This window comes from Girardinichthys multiradiatus, chromosome 20, assembly GCF_021462225.1.
Source record: "Girardinichthys multiradiatus isolate DD_20200921_A chromosome 20, DD_fGirMul_XY1, whole genome shotgun sequence".
In the NCBI taxonomy this organism is placed as follows: Eukaryota; Metazoa; Chordata; class Actinopteri; order Cyprinodontiformes; family Goodeidae; genus Girardinichthys; species Girardinichthys multiradiatus.
The window spans coordinates 4,251,250-4,271,791 of NC_061812.1; the positions used below are offsets into that span (position 1 = coordinate 4,251,250).

The window sequence follows — 20,542 nt, forward strand, 5'->3', positions numbered from 1 at the left end:
ATGTTTCCTTGACTGGCCAGATGAACCAAACACAATCAGTTGTTTTTCTTACCATCAAAGATTTTTAAATATAACATGATGCTAACTGAGGCCTGTAGTTTCCAATCAGTGTTGCAGTCTGAGCCTGGATAAACCTTACTGAACAAGAGTCCTGAGTCATCCCTCGCTTCTCTGCCAGCGTCCACACTGCTGGACTCTGGGATAGTTTAAGGTCATGTTCATCAGTATTTCTCTAGACTTCTCAAATGTTTTTAAAAAAATGTCATTACATTTTATCAAAGCAGAAGAAGAAAATAACAGCACCTGGTAAAAGTATTTATTCTCCTAAAAAGTGTTCACATTATAACTACAAAGCTCAAAGTAATTTATTGATATTTTCTGTGCTTGGCCAACTCAAAGTAGTGCATAACTGTGAAGAGGAAGAGAAAGGATTATTTATTATTTTATTACAAAGTGTGGCATGCACATGTATTCAGCCCCCTGACTCAGCGCTTTCTGCATCCAGCTTTTACTGCAGTTATAACTGCAGATGTTTTGGCGTTTCTGTCTACCAGCTTTGCACATCTACACACTAAAATGGTTTTCTTGCTGAATAGATCAAGCTCAGTCAGATCAGATGAGGAACATCTGTAAACATCAATTTTCAAGTCCTGCCAACATTTTTCAATGGGGTTTAGGTCTGGACTTTAACTAGGCCATTATGCCATATGAATATGATTTGATCTAAACCATTCCATCGTAGCTCTGATTGTATGTTTGGGGTTGTCATTGTGACCCTTTGCAGTCTTTTCTTCAGGGATTGATTTCCATCCATTGTCCCATCAACTCTGACCAGCTTCCCTGTTTTTTCTGGAGACAGCATAATGCTGCCACCACCATGCTTCACTGTTGCTGGTTCAGATTATAGTCCACCTCCTGCCACATGTTTGATGTGTCTCCTACATGGCTTCTGGTTACATGCATAAGTGGACTTTATATGACTTTCTTTAAACAATTGCTTTCTCTTTGTCAATCACTTATTTGTGGAGTGCACCACTGATAATTGTCCTGTCAACAGATTCTCTCTTGTTTATTTGCCATTTATGCAATTAAATATATGTAGGTGTTTGGTAATAAAGTGACTATTGGGTAAAAAGTTCAGGGATTTTTTATCATTTTGAAAAAGTCTTGAATCTTTTGTGTCTTGAATCTTTTTGCTTTTGAATTATCCAATCATAACATTTTGGAAATAGTTTGACAGACTGAGGGGATAAGAAATTATATTCCCATTAAAAAAATGTTTCCTTCCACCCTGAGTTAAAAAAACAGGAGAATTTCTCCAGGAAGTACGTTGTTTAAATACCTCTGAACTGCGTTTTTTACACATTGTTCAAAACTAAAAACATTCCCGCCTTCAGATGCAAGGAATCCAAAGAAAAACTAATTTTTTGTTAGAGATTTGACCTGATGAAAAATTATGTGATCATTGACTGTAATAAGAAGGTCGACACATAAGACCTCAATAATACTTACTGCAGTTTTTAATTAATGTTGCTGGAACAGAGACCGTTCATGCATTTGTTGGCTCTATTTTCAGAGGAGGATTAATCACCAGTTAAACTAGAGGCTGTCAGACTGAAACTAAATCAGCCCACAGAGTGAGGGTTCATGGTAACGCAGGAAGGTGTGATTAAGAGGATTCGAGATTTCTCGGCTTACAGACATTTACAGACATCATCTGCTCCTCAACAGAAGGATCAACTGCCAGCAGGAGGAAACCATTTGCTTTATTTTTATCCTTTCTTTGTTATCTCATGTCTTCTGCAATGCATTCAGGCCTTTTGTGTCTGAAGCTGAGAAATAAAAGCGTGCTCCGTGTTTGCTGCAGGCCTTTTGTAATCAAGGACATCACAGCAGCAGACAGAGGACAGAAACCAACTGGTTTATTAGGATAGTGTGCACTACATATGTGTTGCTATGGTAACGTTCATGCAGGTTGATTTCAATGCAAAACAGGTTTTTCCTTTCTGAGAGCGATTCATGTTTGGACGATCTTAAATGCATTTTCCAGTTTTTTTGTGTTTAAAATTGCTTTTTCTGTGTTTTTGTCCAAATGTTGCATATATTTTAAGTTGTTTTTATGACTTATTTGTTTAAATCATAGGTCGTTTTTTTTATTTTTTTTTATTTTTTTATTTAACTACACAAAAACTGTTCTCTAATTTGTTTTACATCTGATAAGAATCATATCTTAATTGCCTATCACCAGCAATCTACAGGCGAGAGGCGGGTCACACACTGGACAGGTCACCAGCCCATCGCAGGGCGACACACAACCATGCACACCTATGGTTATCTGGTTATACCAGATAAACTGTAAAGTGGCTCTCATTTAAGTTTGTATAATTAATTTAACAATAATAAATACATGTGTGTACTTGTTAGGCTAACCTGTAGCCCTGACGTCTGTGGTCATGAAATCCTTTGAGCGGCTGGTGTTGAAGCACCTGAAAGACATCACAGGCCCCCTGCTGGACCCTCTGCAGTTTGCTTACCGAGCAAACAGGTCGGCAGATGATGCTGTTAACTTAGGTCTACACTTCATCCTGCAACACCTCGACCACCCAGGGACGTACACCAGGATCCTGTTTGTAGACTTCAGCTCGGCCTTCAACACCATCATACCAGACATCCTCCACCAGAAGCTCACACAGCTCAACGTCCCAGCCTCCACCTGTCAGTGGATCAACAGCTTCCTGACGGACCGACAGCAGCAGGTGAGACTGGGGAGCATCTTCTCCTGATCCAGATCAATAAGTACTGGTGCCCCCCAGGGGTGTGTTCTATCCCCACTCCTCTTCTCTCTGTACACAAATGACTGCACCTCATCGGACTCGTTTGTGAAACTCCTTAAGTTTGCAGATGACACCACTGTCATTGGACTGATCCAGGACGGTGATGAGTCTGCATACAGACAGGAGGTGGATCAGCTGGTACACTGGTGCGGTCAGAACTACCTTGAACTGAACCCACTCAAGACTGTGGAAATGGTGGTGGACTTTCGGAGAACACCACCACCATACACCCCCCACACCATCCTCAACAACACCGTGTCAGCTGTGGACCACTTCAGGTTCTTAGGAACCACCATCTCTGAGGACCTGAGATGGTTTTCACACATAGACACTGTTCGATAGAAGGTCCAGCAGAGACTGTACTTCCTGAGGCAACTCAAGAAGTTCAACTTTCCACAGGAGCTGCTGGTCATCTTCTACACTGCCATCATTCAGTCTGTCTTGTCTTCATCCATCTCAGTGTGGTTTGGATCATCCACAAAACAGGACAGATCCAGACTGCAATGAATAATCAGGAATGCAGAGAGAATAATCAGGGCTGACCTTCCCTCCATCCAGGACTTATACAGGTCAAGGGTCAGGAAAAGAGCTGCTAAAATCTCTGCCGACCCCACACATCCTGCACATAAACTGTTCAGAGCTTTACCTTCAGGTGGCGCTACAGAGCACTGTTTACTAAAACCAGCCGCCACAGAGACAGTTTCTTCCCCCAGGCTGTTTCTCTGATGAACATTTAATAGAGTACAGAACAACAGCATACAGATGTTGCAAATGCACCTTTTTATTTATATATGTGTATATTGTACATTGTAAATATGTATATTCTGTAATATAAAAAACAAAAACCAGAGAGCAAAGTGTACAGGAGTCAAATTCGTTGTTTGTGTACAAACTTGACAATAAAGCTGATTCTGATTCTGAACTAACAAGATTAAAGGTCTTTACTCTTCATGTCTAGATGCTTACATGCAGAGTTTCTCCCAAACAACTGAGCAAAGGTTCCTGACTAATTGACCAGTGAGTGCATGTTGACATGAAGATGTTTCCACTCAACATATCGCTCTGTATTATTTGTAGTTATATTTTTGTCAATCGACTTAAAGCAAAAGTCTAATTAGAATAGCTAATTAAGAATAAAAGCGAGAACATGTTTTTCTGCAGGCCTGTAACACTGCATGATGGATTTGTTCTTATTGGACCTTTCCCCACACATGCAAATTAACAAAGGAATGTTATTTTCAAGCGGAGAATTATAGAAAACAGATTTTTTTAAATGGCCTACTTCATGCATGCCCCACCATCACTTTCTACCCTATGGAAAGAGAACAATATTCAAGCCATTTTTATGGGTTTTCCACATCTTTCACACTTTACCATTAAACATCAGAGATTTATTGACAAAGGTGACTGAGAGGAAATAGTTGATGGTACCAAGAAAAGCTTGTGTTGCTGTTGTTTAGCCCAAAACTTCTTTAGCCCTGCTTAGGAAGTTCTTCCTCTGGATTTTGATGCGTCATTAATTGAAACCTTATCCCCATATATCTGAGCCACAATCTCCATCCAGCTACAGTCTGCTTGGATGGAGCTTGTTTTTAAAGCTAATGAAATATTTCAATTTAAACATAAATCAGAGTTAATACCAGAAAACACTGGCAGCAAATGACTCACTGGATGGCCCTTTATTCTGGCAACTTTTAATTCAGTTCAATTAAAAATGTATTTTATTAATGCCAAGAAGAAATTAAATGTTGCTGCAACTAAAAGTATCAAGTAATTGTTGTAGATGCTGATGGCTGTGGGCCCGAAGGATCTCCTGTAGTGGTTCATCTTACAGCAGATCTGAAGAAGCCTCTGACTAAAGACTCTCTGTTGTTGTAGGACAGTCTCATGAAGATGATGCCCATGGTTTTTTGTAATATTCTTTTTTATTCTATATTACAGCAAAAAAGAATAATAATAAAAAAAGCAAAAATTTGTTCCACATGGTGAAAACGAATAAACACTTCTTAAACACCTGGGAGGAGTTCGGTGAGGCCATGGAGAAGGACTACTGGTTGGCCCCGAAGCGATTCTGGCAAACCGTCCGGCGCCTCAGGAGGGGGAAGCAGTGCTTCGCCAACACTGTTTACAGTGGGGGTCGGGAGCTGCTGACCTCGACTGGGGACATTATCGGGCAATGGAAGGAGTACTTCGAGGATCTCCTCAATCCTGCCATCACGCATTCCGTGGTGGAAACAGAGGGTGGGGACTCGGGGTTGGACTCTTTCATCACCCAGGCTGGAGTCACCGAGGTGGTTAAAAAGCTCTGCGGTGGCAGGGCTTCGGGGGTGGATGAGATCCGCCCTGAGTACCTCAAGTCTTTGGATGTTGTGGGGCTGTCATGGTTGATGCCTCTTCAACATTGCGTGGCGGTCGGGGACAGTGCCTCTGGATTGGCAGAATGGGGTGGTGGTCCCCCTACATAAGAAGGGTGACTGGAAGGTGTGTTCCAACTACAGGGGGATCACACTCCTCAGCCTCCCCGGTAAGGCCTACACCAGGGTATTGGAGAGGAGAGTCCGGCCGATAGTCGAACCTCGGCTTCAGGAGGAGCAGTGTGGTTTTCGTCCTGGCCGTGGAACACTGGACCAGCTCTATACCCTCTACAGGGTACTCGAGGGTTCATGGGAGTTTGCCCAACCGGTCCACATGTGTTTTGTGGACCTGGAGAAAGCATTCGACTGTGTCCCTCATGATGCCCTGTGGGGGGTGCTCCAGGAGTATGGAATCGGGGGCCCTTTACTAGGGGCCATCCGGTCTCTGTACAAGCGGAGCAGGAGTTTGGTTCGCATTGCCGGCACTAAGCCGGACCTGTGCCCGGTGCGTGTTGGACTCCGGCGGAATTGCCCTTTGTCACCGGTCCTGTTCATAACTTTTATGGACAGGATTTCTAGGCACAGCCAAGGGCCGGAGGGGGTCTGGTTTGGGGACCAGAGGATTTCGTCTCTTCTTTTTGCCGATGACGTGGTTCTGCTGGCCCCTTCTAGCCAAGACCCACAGCATGCACTGGGGTGGTTCGCAGCCGAGTGTGAAGCGGCTGGGATGAAGATCAGCTCCTCCAAGTCCGAGGCCATGGTTCTCGACCGGAAAAGGGTGGCTTGTCCTCTTCAGGTTGGAGGGGAGTTCCTGCCTCAAGTGGAGGAGTTCAAGTATCTCGGGGTCTTGTTCACGAGTGAGGGAAGAATGGAGCAGGAGATCAACAGACGGATCGGTGCGGCTGCCACAGTAATGGGGTCACTGTGCCGGTCCGTTGTGGTGAAGAGAGAGCTGAGCCGAAAAGCGAAGCTCTCGATTTACCGGTCGGTCTACGTTCCTACCCTCACCTATGGCCATGAACTTTGGGTCATGACCAAAATAACAAGATCCCGGATACAAGTGGCTGAAATGAGCTTCCTCCGTAGGGTGGCCGGGCACTCCCTTAGAGATAGGGTGAGGAGCTCGGCCATCCGGGAGAGGCTCAGAGTAGAGCCGCTGCTCCTCCACATCGAGAGGAGCCAGTTGAGGTGGCTCGGGCATCTATTTCCCGGATGCCTCCTGGACGCCTTCCTCGGGAGGTGTTCCAGGCATGTCCCACCGGGAGGAGGCCCAGGGGACGGCCCAGGACACGCTGGAGGGACTATGTCTCTCGGCTAGCCTGGGAACGCCTTGGGCTCCCCCCGTAGGAGCTGGAGGAGGTGTCTGGGGAGAGGGACGTCTGGGCGTCTCTGCTGAGTCTGCTGCCCCTGCGACCCGGTCCCGGATAAAGCGGAAGACGAGTACGAGTACTTCTTAAACAATCCACCCATTTTTGAAGCTGTAGCTAATGGAGTTTTAATCCGCTGCTTTTCTAAGGTCCTGTAGCAGCTAGCTGTGCTGCAGTGCACTTCTGTTTATTAAAATTATCCAATACGTGATGTTCTTTGGTGATGCTAGTTTAATTTCAAGCTGCTATATCCTTCAGCGACCACAAGGGGCTGCTGCAGCTCCACCAACTCCCTAATAAAATAGAAAAAGTCTTCAGTTATAATTTAAAAACACAAATTAATTATAGGAGACCTTTTAGGACACCTCTGTAAAAAACGCCTATAAAACGTTTAAACCTACTTATTTGGTTCGTATTTAGTGTCCTAAACAATGAATCTTCATGGAAACAGAGCAAACAGACTCGGTGTGTGTAGGTGGCGCTGCAGCCTCATATTGCTGATATTTAGAGTGATGTGGGTCAAAAGGCATCAGACACCGACTCTTTCTGACACCAACCTGAAAAGCAGCTGGTTTTGCGCATGTTCAGTGTCACCCGCCGTCCTCATCCTCCCTCCATCCCTCCCTCCCTCCCCACCCTCCTCACTCATCCTCCAGCAGCATCCATCTCTCCTGATGCAAGACGTTCCCAGCCGCCTGAACCCGCCCTCCCAGCTCACAGTCTCGGCATCAGCTCCAGGTAAGACTCCGCAGTCATTCCCATCGCTCCCAGCATCCAGCTCTTGGGTTTTCCTGCTCAGGTTTGAACCCATCTACGCCGCTTATTGACATGCAGTTCGGGAAGGATGCTGCCGGTCAGCCTGCATGGATGCTTACTCCAACCCGGCGCCTTCCCTCCGGTTAAATGTCGCTTCTTCTTAGATTTGAGTCCAATATTGCCCAGACTCGGACTCTCCGTCCGCTATCAGCCCCGTGATGTGGCGCCTGGTGGGGTAATAAATAGCGTTTTAGTCGGTGTGCTGTTTATCAGCTGCAGCTCCTGCTGATTTCTCTGCACACACACCAACACACACAGCCGGACTGTTTTGGTCCAGATTCTTGGCAGATGGGCGGATCGCAAGGTCACTATGAGGGTGACGACCGCGCCACAGGCTCAAATAACGCCTTGCTCATGGGCACCTAGGCTCCATGTGTTTGATAAATAGGAAGTATGTCAGTGGGCCACTGAAGCCTGGAGCTTTCTGGAGAACAACCGGCTGCAGACATAAAAACTGGGGTTCCTTCTGGTGTTGAGCGGTTCTGACAGCCTACATCAGCCTTGATGAAAGGGTGGGTGGTGTCAGGGGGATAGACTGCAGCCTTGTTATGTAGATTACAGCTCTCACCTCTGCTTTCATAATCACGCTGTTTCTGATCCAGACAAGACTCAGGGTGTTAAACAGCTCAGATAAGGGACCTTACCTGTGGGACTACTGCTTTTGCTTTCATTGTCCATATCTATAGGTGCAACTGCTTTTTATGTTAGGATTCACTTTGTGGAAATCAGCTTCTAATGTGGAGCCACCTTTAGCAGCAAGTCTTTACCGGCCTTTAACATTTTGCTCAGTCAGATTGGATGGAGAGCGTCTGTAAACATCACGTTTTAAGTATTAAAACAGATTCTTAGGTGAAATGTATGTCTGGACTTTGACTAGGCCGTTCCAACACTTGAATATGCTTTGATGGAAACATACAGCTTTGTCTACTGAATGTCTCCATGTGCTCCATGTCTCCTGTATTTATCTCCATCCAATTCAGATCACTTTTCGTGATAAAAAAACATCTCAGCATGATGCTGCCACCGCCATAAATCACAGTGGGATGATGTGTTCAGGCTGATGGGCAGCGTTCAATTTCCATCATTCACGGTATTTTGCATGTGGGCAAAAAAGTTTAATTTTGGTCTAATCTGACCTTCTGTCACATGTTTGCTGTTTACCCAAAACGGGGCAAAATGCAAACAGAACTTTTCTTTTACAGGATACGTAACTCGAGATTTCTTATTGTCATTTTTCTCAACAGGAAGTGACGCCGCCAGCGTATTGAAAGGAAGGAAACATGAAATTAAATAACCTCAAAGGTGAGACAGCTGCAAATTACTATAATTTTTCTTGTAACAGGCCTGCAGAGAAAAAAATCAAATGCAATAAAACAGCATTATTCCTGATTAAAGCAGACCTAGAAAATGCTTTAGAAATACTTATTGTTAGCTTATCAGCTTGCTGTTCATCAGTCTGAGTAATGAGAACAAAATTACTTTCATGTATTCTGAATTTGTTCTGCTTTTATTTAAGAACTGGACCCTTGATTTTTGTTGAAGATATATAATCAAAGGTATATATATATATATATACTGGGCCTTGTTCTGGGGAGGATAAAAAGACTAAAGCCCATAAATATAGTCTTACATGTTGATTTTTTTCTGCACAAAAATCTATTTATTCTATAAATATACTTTACGTTAAATAGCTCAAAATTGATTACTCTTGTTGAAATGTTGCTTCAACTGAAGCTGTAAAAATTGGAAATACAATTGCATATAATTTGACTAATAGGTGTTAATTGCAAATATAGCTAGTTGGATGCAGATAGATAGATAGATAGATAGATAGATAGATAGATAGATAGATAGATAGATAGATAGATAGATAGATAGATAGATAGATAGATAGATAGATAGATAGATAGATAGATAGATAGATAGATAGATAGATAGATAGATAGATAGATAGATAGATAGATAGATAGATAGATAGATAGATAGATAGATAGATAGATAGATTTTCTGCTTCCAGCCAATGAAAACATGACATTTCAGATTAGAATATTACATCAGACCAATAAAATAGGCTTTTTTAATTCAGAAATGTGGTCAATCAAAAGTATGTTTAATTCCTGTTTAAAGATTATTTTTACAATTAATCTGAATAACGAGCCTCATCGGAACCCATATTGTAATATTTTGAATATTACTGTAGAAAAATGAGGCTACTGTTGACCCCTGACCTTACAGAAAACAAGCAGACAGTTTTTCTGTAAATACTTTAAATAACTTTTGTAATCCACTCATTTAGTGCGGACAAAGTGGATCAGAGGTTTAATGAAGACATGAGCCGGCACTGATGGAGTCGTCTCTGAACGCTGTGGAGCTCCGTGAGCTGCGAGGAGGCCGGAAAGGCCCGTCCACTACCGTGACCTCTGCACCCTGGACAGCAGCTGGGCTGGGCTGTGCCGGCAGAGGCTTCGAGAACGCTTCCTACCAGCAGGACGAGGAGCTGGATCACCCTGAGGAGGATGAGCTGGGTCCCGCTGCGTCTGAGGTTTATGAGCCTTCGACGTCAAGAACCAGTAAGGTGAGTGGGATTTGGCTCTGGAAGATTACTTGTTTTTGCGTTTATTTTCTGATTTCAGCTCAGTAATCTTAAAGTGAGCCTCAGCTTGCTTTACCAGCATTTCTTCTATACTTTCAATAAGTTCAGATCTCATCACAGAAAGCTGTTTTATATTATTTTTACACCTCTGTCTTTATTGTTTATGGTCCAATGTTTGTTTCAAATGAGCTGATTGTATGAATTTCACTTATTACACAATTTAAATAGTTTTATATGTAAATAAACTAGAGGCAGCTTTAATACCAACACAGTGAAATTCAAGGAAGCTTCCTCATAAACAGAGACAATGATAAATCATTTCCCAACTTTTTTCTATTTTTACAAATCTCAGGTACAATTCAACTGAACAAACAAACCAATCTGATCTGATAACCTGGTTGAACAAGTGGGCAAACGAATAGTTTCATAAAACGCCTTTTGATTTCATTTCAGATCAGTAATAGTACAAAGTATCGGAGCTCAGTGACAAAAACTGGACATTTGCCTTAAATTCATAAAAGCACAAGCCAGGAAGTGGTCAGGGAAGCAGTAGCTCTAAAAGAGCTGCATGAATTTCCAGTAAGTATTTATAGTGTTTAACATATGATGATAATCTCCATATTTCTGGACTGAGGAGTTGGGTCCAGGATAAAAAAACAAAGCCAGGTCTGGCTAAAATCTGTGCTGGTCTGATGAAACCAAACGTGAACTTTTGTGCCTTGGTTTCCATCAAGAGAAAGAAGACAATGCTTACAGTAAAACAAAGCGGTGACCTCTCTGTGGTGAAACTGGGTTAATGATGGGGTGTCTGATCAGACCCACTGGTGCACATGCTGTGATCTAAGCTTGCTCTCCTCATGAATAAGCTTTTGATCTTCTCATCAAGACTCTTTAATAATTCCTCCATAACACACCTTACATTAGGGCTGCATGATACTAGACAATCATGCAGCGGTAATAAAAAACATGATCAGTTCTGATAAATTTATATTCTTTGGGTGTTGGGTCTGTGCTCCCAACACTCTCTGTGACCGGGACCATTTTGGGCCCTGTAATCTGTCAGGTGTTAGACCTTAATCTTTTTTTACCATTTTTCTTTAGTGCCTTTTTGCTCAGGGGTGGTTTTCTGTAACAATGAGATCATGTTCAGCTTCATTGTGTTGTTTTTGATTAGGAAGATAGAAAACAGTACCCAGAACAGAGTCCTAGATCCCAAATATGAGCTTCCAGTGAATTGGAGGTCTGACAGGAAGGGAAAACAGAACAGGACCGACTGGAGGTAAAAAGCTGCTGAGAGGCTGCCTGCCAAGAAATTCAGCTGTCTTTTTCTTTTACGTTTTTATCCTATGTTACATCTACATTCTTCATTTATTTATTTATTGACTGATTTATAATTCCTTTCCTTTTATTACTGCTTGTTTATTTGTCCTTTCCCCTTGTGTCCTTTCATGTCTTTCTATTCTTTAATCCTGGGTTTCTCCTTTCTTCTCTGTTCCTTTATTCATCCTCTTTTTGCCTTTCCATATTCCATTTTGCTACCTTCCAGCAGCAGCAGGAGGTTTCTCCTCAGTCTTACGATGAGGAGGAAGGATGTGCCGGAGGAGGTGGAGGACAGGAGGACGGTGGAGAATTCACAGCGTTCAGCCCAGCCGACGATCATTCTGTGGATTACGGATTCATCCTGGCGCTGGTGTTCCTGGTGAGCGGGATCGTCCTGGTGGTCATTGCCTACACCATCCCCAGAGAGGCCAAAGTGGATTCAGATTCTGTGTCAGCACGTCAGATGGAGAAGCTTGAGATGTACTACGCCCAGCTGGGCTCCCACCTGGACAAGTGCATCATCGCAGGCCTGGGTCTGCTGACTCTGGGGGGAATGTTCCTGTCTGTCCTGCTCATGGTTTCCATCTGCCGGGGGGAGATGTACCGGCGCAGGGTGGCGTTTGTTCGGCCCAAAAGGACTTATGGCTCCATTAACTTGAGGATGAAGCAGCTGGCGACCGGAGAAGGTGATGGCATGGATGGAGGCGAGGAGTTTCTGGTGGAGCATGCCGACATGCGGAATAATTTACAGCCAGAGTCTAGCAGGGACTTGAGATCAGAAGCAGGACCAGGCAGACTGCCTGGTCCTGCTTCTACTTCAGCTGCTGCGTGTGGAGTCTAACTTTGCTCTCCATCCAGTCTGCAGATGTGTTACCTTCAACCGAGTGAGCGTTCGGTTGAAACATGAGGACCCACGGTGATGCAGGTCCTCTGTTGGTTCCTACAGGAGACGTGTAAGCCCACAGCTTTTGCTCCAGCAGTCCAGCTTTATCCCAGCATCCCAGCTGGGAGAAACATGAACAAGGATAAAAGGTATTTAATGTAACCAATCACAAGGCATTTATGACTTGAAAAGTGAGGACTTGAGCAGGAAAAAGGATAGAGGTAAGCCAATGGGAGCAAGGATAAGAGCACATTTAAAGATGGATGGTTAGATATTAAAGATCAGAATCTCAATAATATTTCCTGGTATTTTAATTATATTCAAATGATAAAAAGCACATTATTTAGAAACTTTGCTGCAGAAAGCAGGAATGAACTGAGGCTAAAAAGATGCATTTAGCTACACTTCAAACCTTAAGAAAACAGACAACCTTAAATCCCATTAAACATTCAACAAATCTATAACTAATAGATAGAAATACCTTTTCATTATCTGAATAATAAATATAATGACAGACTTGTTGCTTGTTCTTACAGAAGTAAACAGAGGCAACATTTACGCTCACCACCAGCCATAACAGAATCTCAACCACAAACCCAACATGAGCAGAACCTGAAGGAGACTGTTTAAATGTGCAGCAATATGAACCCAGTGAGACCCTGACAGGATAGTTCATCCTTCTTCAGCCCATTGGTTTGGTTTTCATTCTGTTCTCAGAAGGCAAAGTTGAGCTTCAGACCTGTTGGAGATGTGAAATAGGATATCAAAGCCAGCCTGAGGCATAAGCAAACTAGTCCACAGTGGCCAGCAGGGGGCATCCAAGAGCAGCCGAAGTAAAACAGGTTTCTGTTTATCGACTCTCCACATTATTTACAAACCCTTTTATCAGCGGTCCAAAAAGATCAGATCCGATCTGGAGTTGTCTCCCTTGTCTCCCGTGTCTCCCATGACCTCTGCTGACCTCTCTGTGATCTGAGCCTCCAGTAAAAAAAATTTCTCTCACTATGAGAAGCTCCCATGTGACATTTTCAGTGTTGCATCATCCAAAGTGTTGCCTCCTGTTTGCTGAACAGCAACATCTCTACCAGCATCAGGGAGATCTTCACTCGGACCGATGCGAATCACTGCAATCAAACTGGAAAACTTCAGGTTCATAATTAAACCTGTGCAGATGGAGCTGATTTTATAATTAGGGGTGAACAGTTCCTACTCAGAAAGTGTGTAAAATAGATTAAAGCCTTTTCATTAATTGTGCTGCAATAATGTGTTTAAAATGTGTTTGTAGTATTGATGCTCAAATTTGACCATCATGGCAAAAAATCTGCACCCATGTTTTTTTATGAAGCTTATCTGGTGAATTTACAACTTTGACTTTACACTAAAAAGCAGCAAATGTTCAAGTTTTGGAAGATTTTGGCTGAAAAATAACTTTACCTCCTCATCTTTTTGTACTCTTGATTCACAGTTTATGATATTTATATCGTTGCTGTTTTATCTACAAAATAAGCCGCAGTTGTTGCATGAATGTTGTGTGTTAAACACTCCAGCAATGCCCTCTGAACCCAACTGAAATTAAAAGTAAAATACCAGAAACATTAAAAGACCCCTAAATGAAATACTTTACAGGTGCATCAAAACTGCACTTGAGTTCAGTTCAGCAAATAAAACAGAATTAAACCACCAGTGATTATAATAAGAAGATGAAAGCGATAAATTCAAGAAGAAACAAAACATGAGAAAGAAACAAAGTGAGCTCAGTGTCATCGTTGGGACAAAAAGCTGCTTTTCAGTGGAATGAACCTTTAATAATACCTCTTTGTTGCTGTATGATATATAAACTGATGATATTAATGTCATATAAGGATACAGTATGCCTTAATGAGTATACACACTGTAAACTGTGTATACACTAATAATATTATGCTAATGTAATCCAGTGTGTATTTTGAACCAGTTAGCCAAGGGTAATGTAGCCACACACACACACACACACACACACATATATTCATCCAGTTTTGCAGCTTGGTGCTGACCGGGTCGTTTGTTATTCCAACCTACAGTGAGAAACTCACAAACCTGAAGCTCTTTGCTGTGATGTGCACCACACTCACACAGTTTTAACTGGAAATGCACACAGACAGGAGCTCATCCAGAGATCTGGGGTGGGAAGCTCCAACAGAGGCTAAATATGCAGCTCCAGATCAGCTTCACGGACACCAAAACAGCTGAACCAAAAGAAATCAAGAAGCTGAATGTACGTCATAACTGGATCAATAATATGACAAATAACCGAATAGATGACAGATTTTAAAGAATGAATTGTAGATTTTAGGCCTGCTTCATTCATTTGATGTTCAGGATCCAGTTTAATGTAAGATCTGAAAACAAGCAAAAGCAGTAAATATCAAACTTTCGCAGAGGAAAACATTTGTTTTGGCATTTAAATAATCAGTTTAGTTTTACAGTATTTAAAACTATAAAAGTCACTAGCTTCTGATAATTAAAACATTGTATAACTTCGTTGTTTACAAAAGCAGAGATGTTAACTCCGAGCATCTCTGTTGCTGTAGGTTAATGTTGAGCTTTTTTAAACAGTCGCTGGGTAAATTTCCTTCGTCTGCTGAAGTGTCACCGAGCATTACTGTGTTGTTTCAGGGAAGAGGAGCAAATGTGGGAAACATTCATGAAAACTCAAGCTGGCCGCTGTGAGATGAACAATTAAAAACAATAAAACAAATCTTGTAATATTTGACTGAACGTTCAGACAGAAACTGGGCTGGAGAAACGTTTCTCTGTGAGGATGAGGCTGCTCAGGTGAAGAAGAGGAGGATGAGGATGCAGAGTTTTGCTGGATGATGAGATTCTGGACGAGGTAGATTCTTAGCTTGTTTAGAAAACAATGAGAAATGATGCTGTCAGATGAAGTCACACTCGGATCTCCTGGCTCGCCTCTCGGCAGGGATGAACTGTCCCAGATTAGGATTTTAACAGCATAAAGCAGCTACATTTTGGTGAGATTAAAACTGCAGCTGCCTGCAGGTCCTAATTAGTGGAGGAAACGCAGAATGATGGAGAGAAATGTTATTGCTGTTCGCTGCAGGGTGGGCGCACGGAGAGGTAGGAAATAATGTTTTAAGTTGCTCGCTGGGTTCGTTGCAGTCCAGTGAGCAGAAAAATGTGCAAAAACTGCATTTTCAGCTTTTAACTCCGCTTTTTGTACCGTTTGTAAAAACATATTCAAAGAAGACTTTATTCCAACTGTATGCTCTGACTTCCCCTGATAATGAGTTTAGGAATGATCTCCTTTATGTCTGCAGAGTCATGTTTTCTCTGTATTTGATGTTTTAAATGGTTGGTTTGTCTTAGTTTGACAGAGGAAAGAAGTGACCTTTCCCTGCTGCACACTCACTTAAACTCTGGAAGTCTTACAACAGCTTTTCTATATGCAAAGAATGAATAATGAGCTCAAAATTAACCATTAAATGTCTGTTTTCATGAAAACTAGAGCAGAGGAGGTCAGATTGGACTGAAGGATGTTAGCTGGTTTAAAAACACAAAATACACGTTTCAGGTTCTCTAGTTTACCTGTCAGAACCAAAGAGATGCGCCTTGTCCAAAGACACGACAGTAAATCAATCTTCATTCTTTCTGCTGCACAATGACTGTTACCACAGAGAGAGAGAGACTATTTATAACGTGGGTGAAGCATCTCTCAGATGTCATGGAAAGTCCTTGTGAGGACAAAACAGGAGAGACAGACGATCTCTTAAAGTCTCTCCAAACCCTCCAGATTAGGAGCCTCAAAGTCAATCTTTCTGGGAAGGAATGAATCCCCAAAGCAAACATTTACATCTGGGAATTAACATAAAAACAGAGCGGACAAATATTCACATAGTAGTGAATAAAACGTACAGAAAATAATATGGAGACCTGCTGATCCATTAACATTACCTGGCAAAAGTATTCATACCCTTTTAACCTTCTCATATTTTATGTGATAGAAACTGTAGGTTACTATGAAGTGGAAGGAAAACGTTTTAAACTTTTTTTTACTAATCAAACTTTGAAAGCATTGCATGTGTTAGTAGTCACCAAAATCTGGTGGACTTTACCCATAATTGGTATTCCAACAAGTTCTTCCACCTGAGCTGTAGATCTTTGTGGTTCCTCCAGAGTCACCATGGGCCTCTTGAAAGTTTTTCTGATTAATGTTCTCCTATCAGTTTAGGTGGACGGCCATGTGTTTGCAGGTCTGCAGCTGTGCCATACTTTGTGCTGGTCTACCACATAAAATCCCAATAAAACATGTTGACAGCTGAGGTTTTTCCATCACAAGATGTGTGAATACTTCTGAAACTCTATACCTCAGTCACGCATGATTGTCAGGATGCAATGACCCTGCTGGAACTAGTGCATTCGCTTTTAAAGTGGGTCAGTTTTAGCAGATGAAGAACAATGTAGCATTAAAACAGTTTGAAACGTTAACATCCATCGTCCAAACCCTCTTGTCTGTGTGGGGTTGCTGGGGTCTGGTGCCTACCTCTAACTGTCATTGGGCTGGGCACATCCTGGACAGGTCCCAGTCCATCACAGGGTAACAGTCTCCTACCTAAGGGATATTTAGAGACCAGTTAACAGGCATGTACCCACAGAGAACATGCAAACACCATGCAGAAAGAACCTTCAGATAGCTGGGATTCAAACCCCTGACCTTCGTGCTGCAAGGCAGTACTGCTGCCAACTGGGCCACCATGCAGCCTGAGGTGCTGACAAATATTTACTGAGGCTAAAACAACTGATAAAATTATGATTAATCTGCTGCTACAAAGCACCTCTTTGACAGACTGCAGATTTTTGAAAACAAACTGTAAAATAGAAATCCTGTTGAAGTTCCCATCTAATTAAATTAAATGTTTAATTTCAGTATGATAGCATGAAATGTGGTATGAAATTTATGTTGCGAGTGGAAGAAAATAGATGCTGAGGATTCTGGTGTACCTTTGATGTGTAACAAATCATTACTGACTGTTTTCATGAGGTCAATGAAAGATGAGAAAGGTGAGGCGGTTTATAAAATGAAATGAGTAGACAGAAGAGCAACTTATCGTACGACTTTGGTGACTTTTTGTTAGATAAATGTTTGTTCAGTGCTCAAAAGAGCTGCAGACTAGATGTTTATGCAGCTGCAGCTGCGAACCTGCTTGAGATGCCAGAGGTGAGCCGAAGCACAGCTGCTTAGGATTCAGAGTTATACTCAAGGACACTTCAGCAGAGCGCAGGGTTGCGACCACCGGTTCTGTCTTATAAATCACGACCTGTCCCGCTGCTTAAGAGAAATCCTTTTAAGGTCGCCTTGTTGTCATGGCGAAGAGACAATGAAGGGTTTACATTAAACATCCTCCTGCAGGATGCTTTCTTTATGCACAGAAGTGACTCAGATCAGCAGCAGTTACTCTTTACACAGAGACTCAATGAATGTACGACTGGAAGCTGTAATGCAGAAGGTGGCGCACTGCAGTGTCATCACACACCATCACAATAACATGTCATTCTCATATTCAAATGTCACATAATTTTAGAGCAGTCGCCATAGAAACACCGATGCATAAATATAGAAGTTCTTATTTTGGTTTGTCTCGATTGTTCAAACCTAATAGATGGTTATTTAGAGAGGAAATGTTCTAATTCACAGAAGATGGATGGTTTCTGATGGGCATATAAACAGAATTAATGGAGCTGCTAATTAAAAAAAATATAGTATAAATACGTTTTTATTATTATGTCCACCTTGAGATAAATCAAGTTTTATTGCCACTCTGCTATACAGGTGCATCTAAAAAACTAGAAAATCATTGAAAAGTTTATTTATTTCTGTATTTTATTTCAAACAGTAAATCTTATTTAGATTTAATATAAGCAGAGAGATACATTTCAAACATTTATTGTTGTAAATTTTTAAGATTAGGGCTTAGAGCTAATTAAAACCTAAATATAACAGAAAGACCAATTTCTCAAAACGTTTAGATACAGAAATGTGGACCCACTGAGAACCAGGCCCATGACATGAATATTTCCTCAGTACCGGGCCGGGCCTCATTTTGCATGAATTACTGCATCAGTGAGGTGTGGCCTGGAGGTGATTAGCCCGTGGTTCTGCTGAGGTGTTTGGAGAGCCCGCCTTCCTTTAATAGTGGATGTCATTTCGTGGGCTTTGTTGGTTCTGGGGTCTCTCATCAGTACCACCATGGTCATTAAACCAAGAAGTGCTCTGCCTCACAATCCTCCCAAAGTTGATGTTCTTGTGAATCCTTTTCTACCAAACTTTTTCCTTCAGGTAAACTTTCCAGTACTATCGTGGATACAGCACTCTGTGAACAAACATCTTGTTTAGCAATGACCTGTTGGGGCTTCAGTCACTGCCTGCTGGACAACTCACCTTTTTAATATTGTCATACTCTGAGAAATTTACATTTTAATGAGCTCTAAGCCATAATCATCATCAAAATGAACAGAAGTAAACACTGGGTATTACATTTATATATTATTTCTAGTTTTTTGAATTACTGTAATAAAATAATGTTGCTGTTTGAATTTATTTAGATGCACATTAAGTTGAGTAAATGACTAAAGGTTCAATCCTTTTTTGTCACATTTCCCCAAATAATGCAGCTACATTTATAGCCTTGAAATTAAATGCATAATAAGACAATTACAGATGGCCTGACGTAACTTTTGTAGCACCTGATAAATCTTAAATCTATTTATTAAAATATAAAACATGTTAGTCAATTTACACCATAAAACCTTGTTGAGCTGTATAAAAAGACCTAAAGAATAGCATGTTTTTAAAAAATAGATCTTCAACTATTAATATATTACAATGAGTAAAACATTTAGCACAACATACGACTCATTTATATGAAATTTAAACAAACTATTGATCAGATTTTATTTTAGTGAACTGGCTTTAAATTTCCAACAGAGGGAGAGTTTTACTCAGTATCAAAAAACTAAATATTTTATACAATATAAATACATATTCAGGGTCTATAGACTGTCTCTGCAGATAGGTCAAACTTCTGGGTTTTAGTTTAACTTTCAACAAGGAAACAAAAACCTTTTATTTTCACAGCTACATTCTTCACATTTAACCCTAAAACTGTCAGAAGTTTGTTTAAAACCACCTGTTCTCTAAAAACTACCACGTTTCATAGAGGTGACTTAAAATACCTCATAAATAATCTCAGTACTAATCATACGAAGGAAATAGTTGGTTTTTAAATAGCACATTTGCCTCCATTTAAAAGCTTGTTTTATGTGCATGCAGATTATTTGATTATAGTCACATTTTTCTGACGTTGAGGCCAGATTTTTGATGTATAACTAAAAGAACTGGCAGAAACGAGAACAGTCATCTCAGTCTTGAACTATTTCAGCTGCACAGATGTCTGATTTGTTTGTTGATGTATTTGGGGAAAAGCACAGGGTACTTCTCCATCATGATGTTGGAATTATGTACATTAGATTCATTTTTTTAAAACAAATGTTCTTTAACACATCTGCTGAAAGATATTCTCCAACTTTGCGGATAAATTAATGTTGATTCATCTCTGCTGTCCTTCATTTACAAACCAAACTGCTGTGTAGGGTTGAGGAGGCCACTGAAACTGCATGTTACTGGAGTGATGCTGTAAACTTCTGACGCCTTGTTCCTGTACATACTAATGAGCTTTATCCTGTGTGTAATCATGCTGGTTTTTAAGTCTGATTTTGTTTATGTGACCAATAAAGTTTCTGTTTTGCTGTGGTTTGTAATCCAACGGGCTCTCTGCCGTTAATTTTCCATTAATTAAGCTTGATTTTTATTTGCAGTGGATCAAAATGGGAAAGAAAAAACTCAGCGGAAGAGAACCCAGATGCAGAAACACAAGAAACTCTAGACTTTAATCACACCAAGAAAAAAACAAAAAACAAAACACCCTTTGCATCCGGCCAGTGCCGCTTCTTGCAGGAATGGTGCCTTGGGCAAGCCCCTCCTTCTGCCATCCCATAAAACAGTCTCCCTATTTATATAAGCCAGCAGGGGCGCCATTTCCCCATTGACAAGACATGCGTAAAATAGAAAACGTGTTCAAGGTGCAATTGACCGATAAAGAAATAAGTTATCAGGTTCCAGTGCGCCCCCATCCTCCCACCCACCCTGGGCAACTGCCCGTATGACCCATTTAAAAAGGAAAAAACAACACACACACCCCAGTAACACCATCAGGAAGACGAGAAACCAGATTGAGAGGGGAGCCTGAACCAGAAAACCGACAGAGAGAAAACCTTGGTGAGCCAAACAAAAAACCCCCAATAAATCACAAAATATTAAG

General features: G+C 41.5%; 1 protein-coding gene across 2 annotated transcripts; it reads left to right on the forward strand.

Annotated features, from left to right (window-relative positions):
• Positions 1-7,193: 7,193 nt before the first annotated feature.
• Positions 7,194-19,982, forward strand: tmem74b (transmembrane protein 74B). 2 transcript variants are annotated; one of them, XM_047348860.1, is made up of 4 exons: positions 7,194-7,293; positions 8,616-8,673; positions 9,668-9,946; positions 11,511-19,982. In XM_047348860.1, exons 3-4 carry the CDS (start codon positions 9,716-9,718, stop codon positions 12,123-12,125), a joined length of 846 nt encoding a protein of 281 aa, XP_047204816.1. In that variant the 5' UTR covers positions 7,194-7,293; positions 8,616-8,673; positions 9,668-9,715; the 3' UTR covers positions 12,126-19,982. The 2 variants fall into 2 exon arrangements, with proteins under 2 accessions (XP_047204816.1, XP_047204817.1); XM_047348861.1 differs by having other exon boundaries at positions 11,514-19,982.
• The last annotated feature ends 560 nt before the right edge of the window (positions 19,983-20,542 follow it).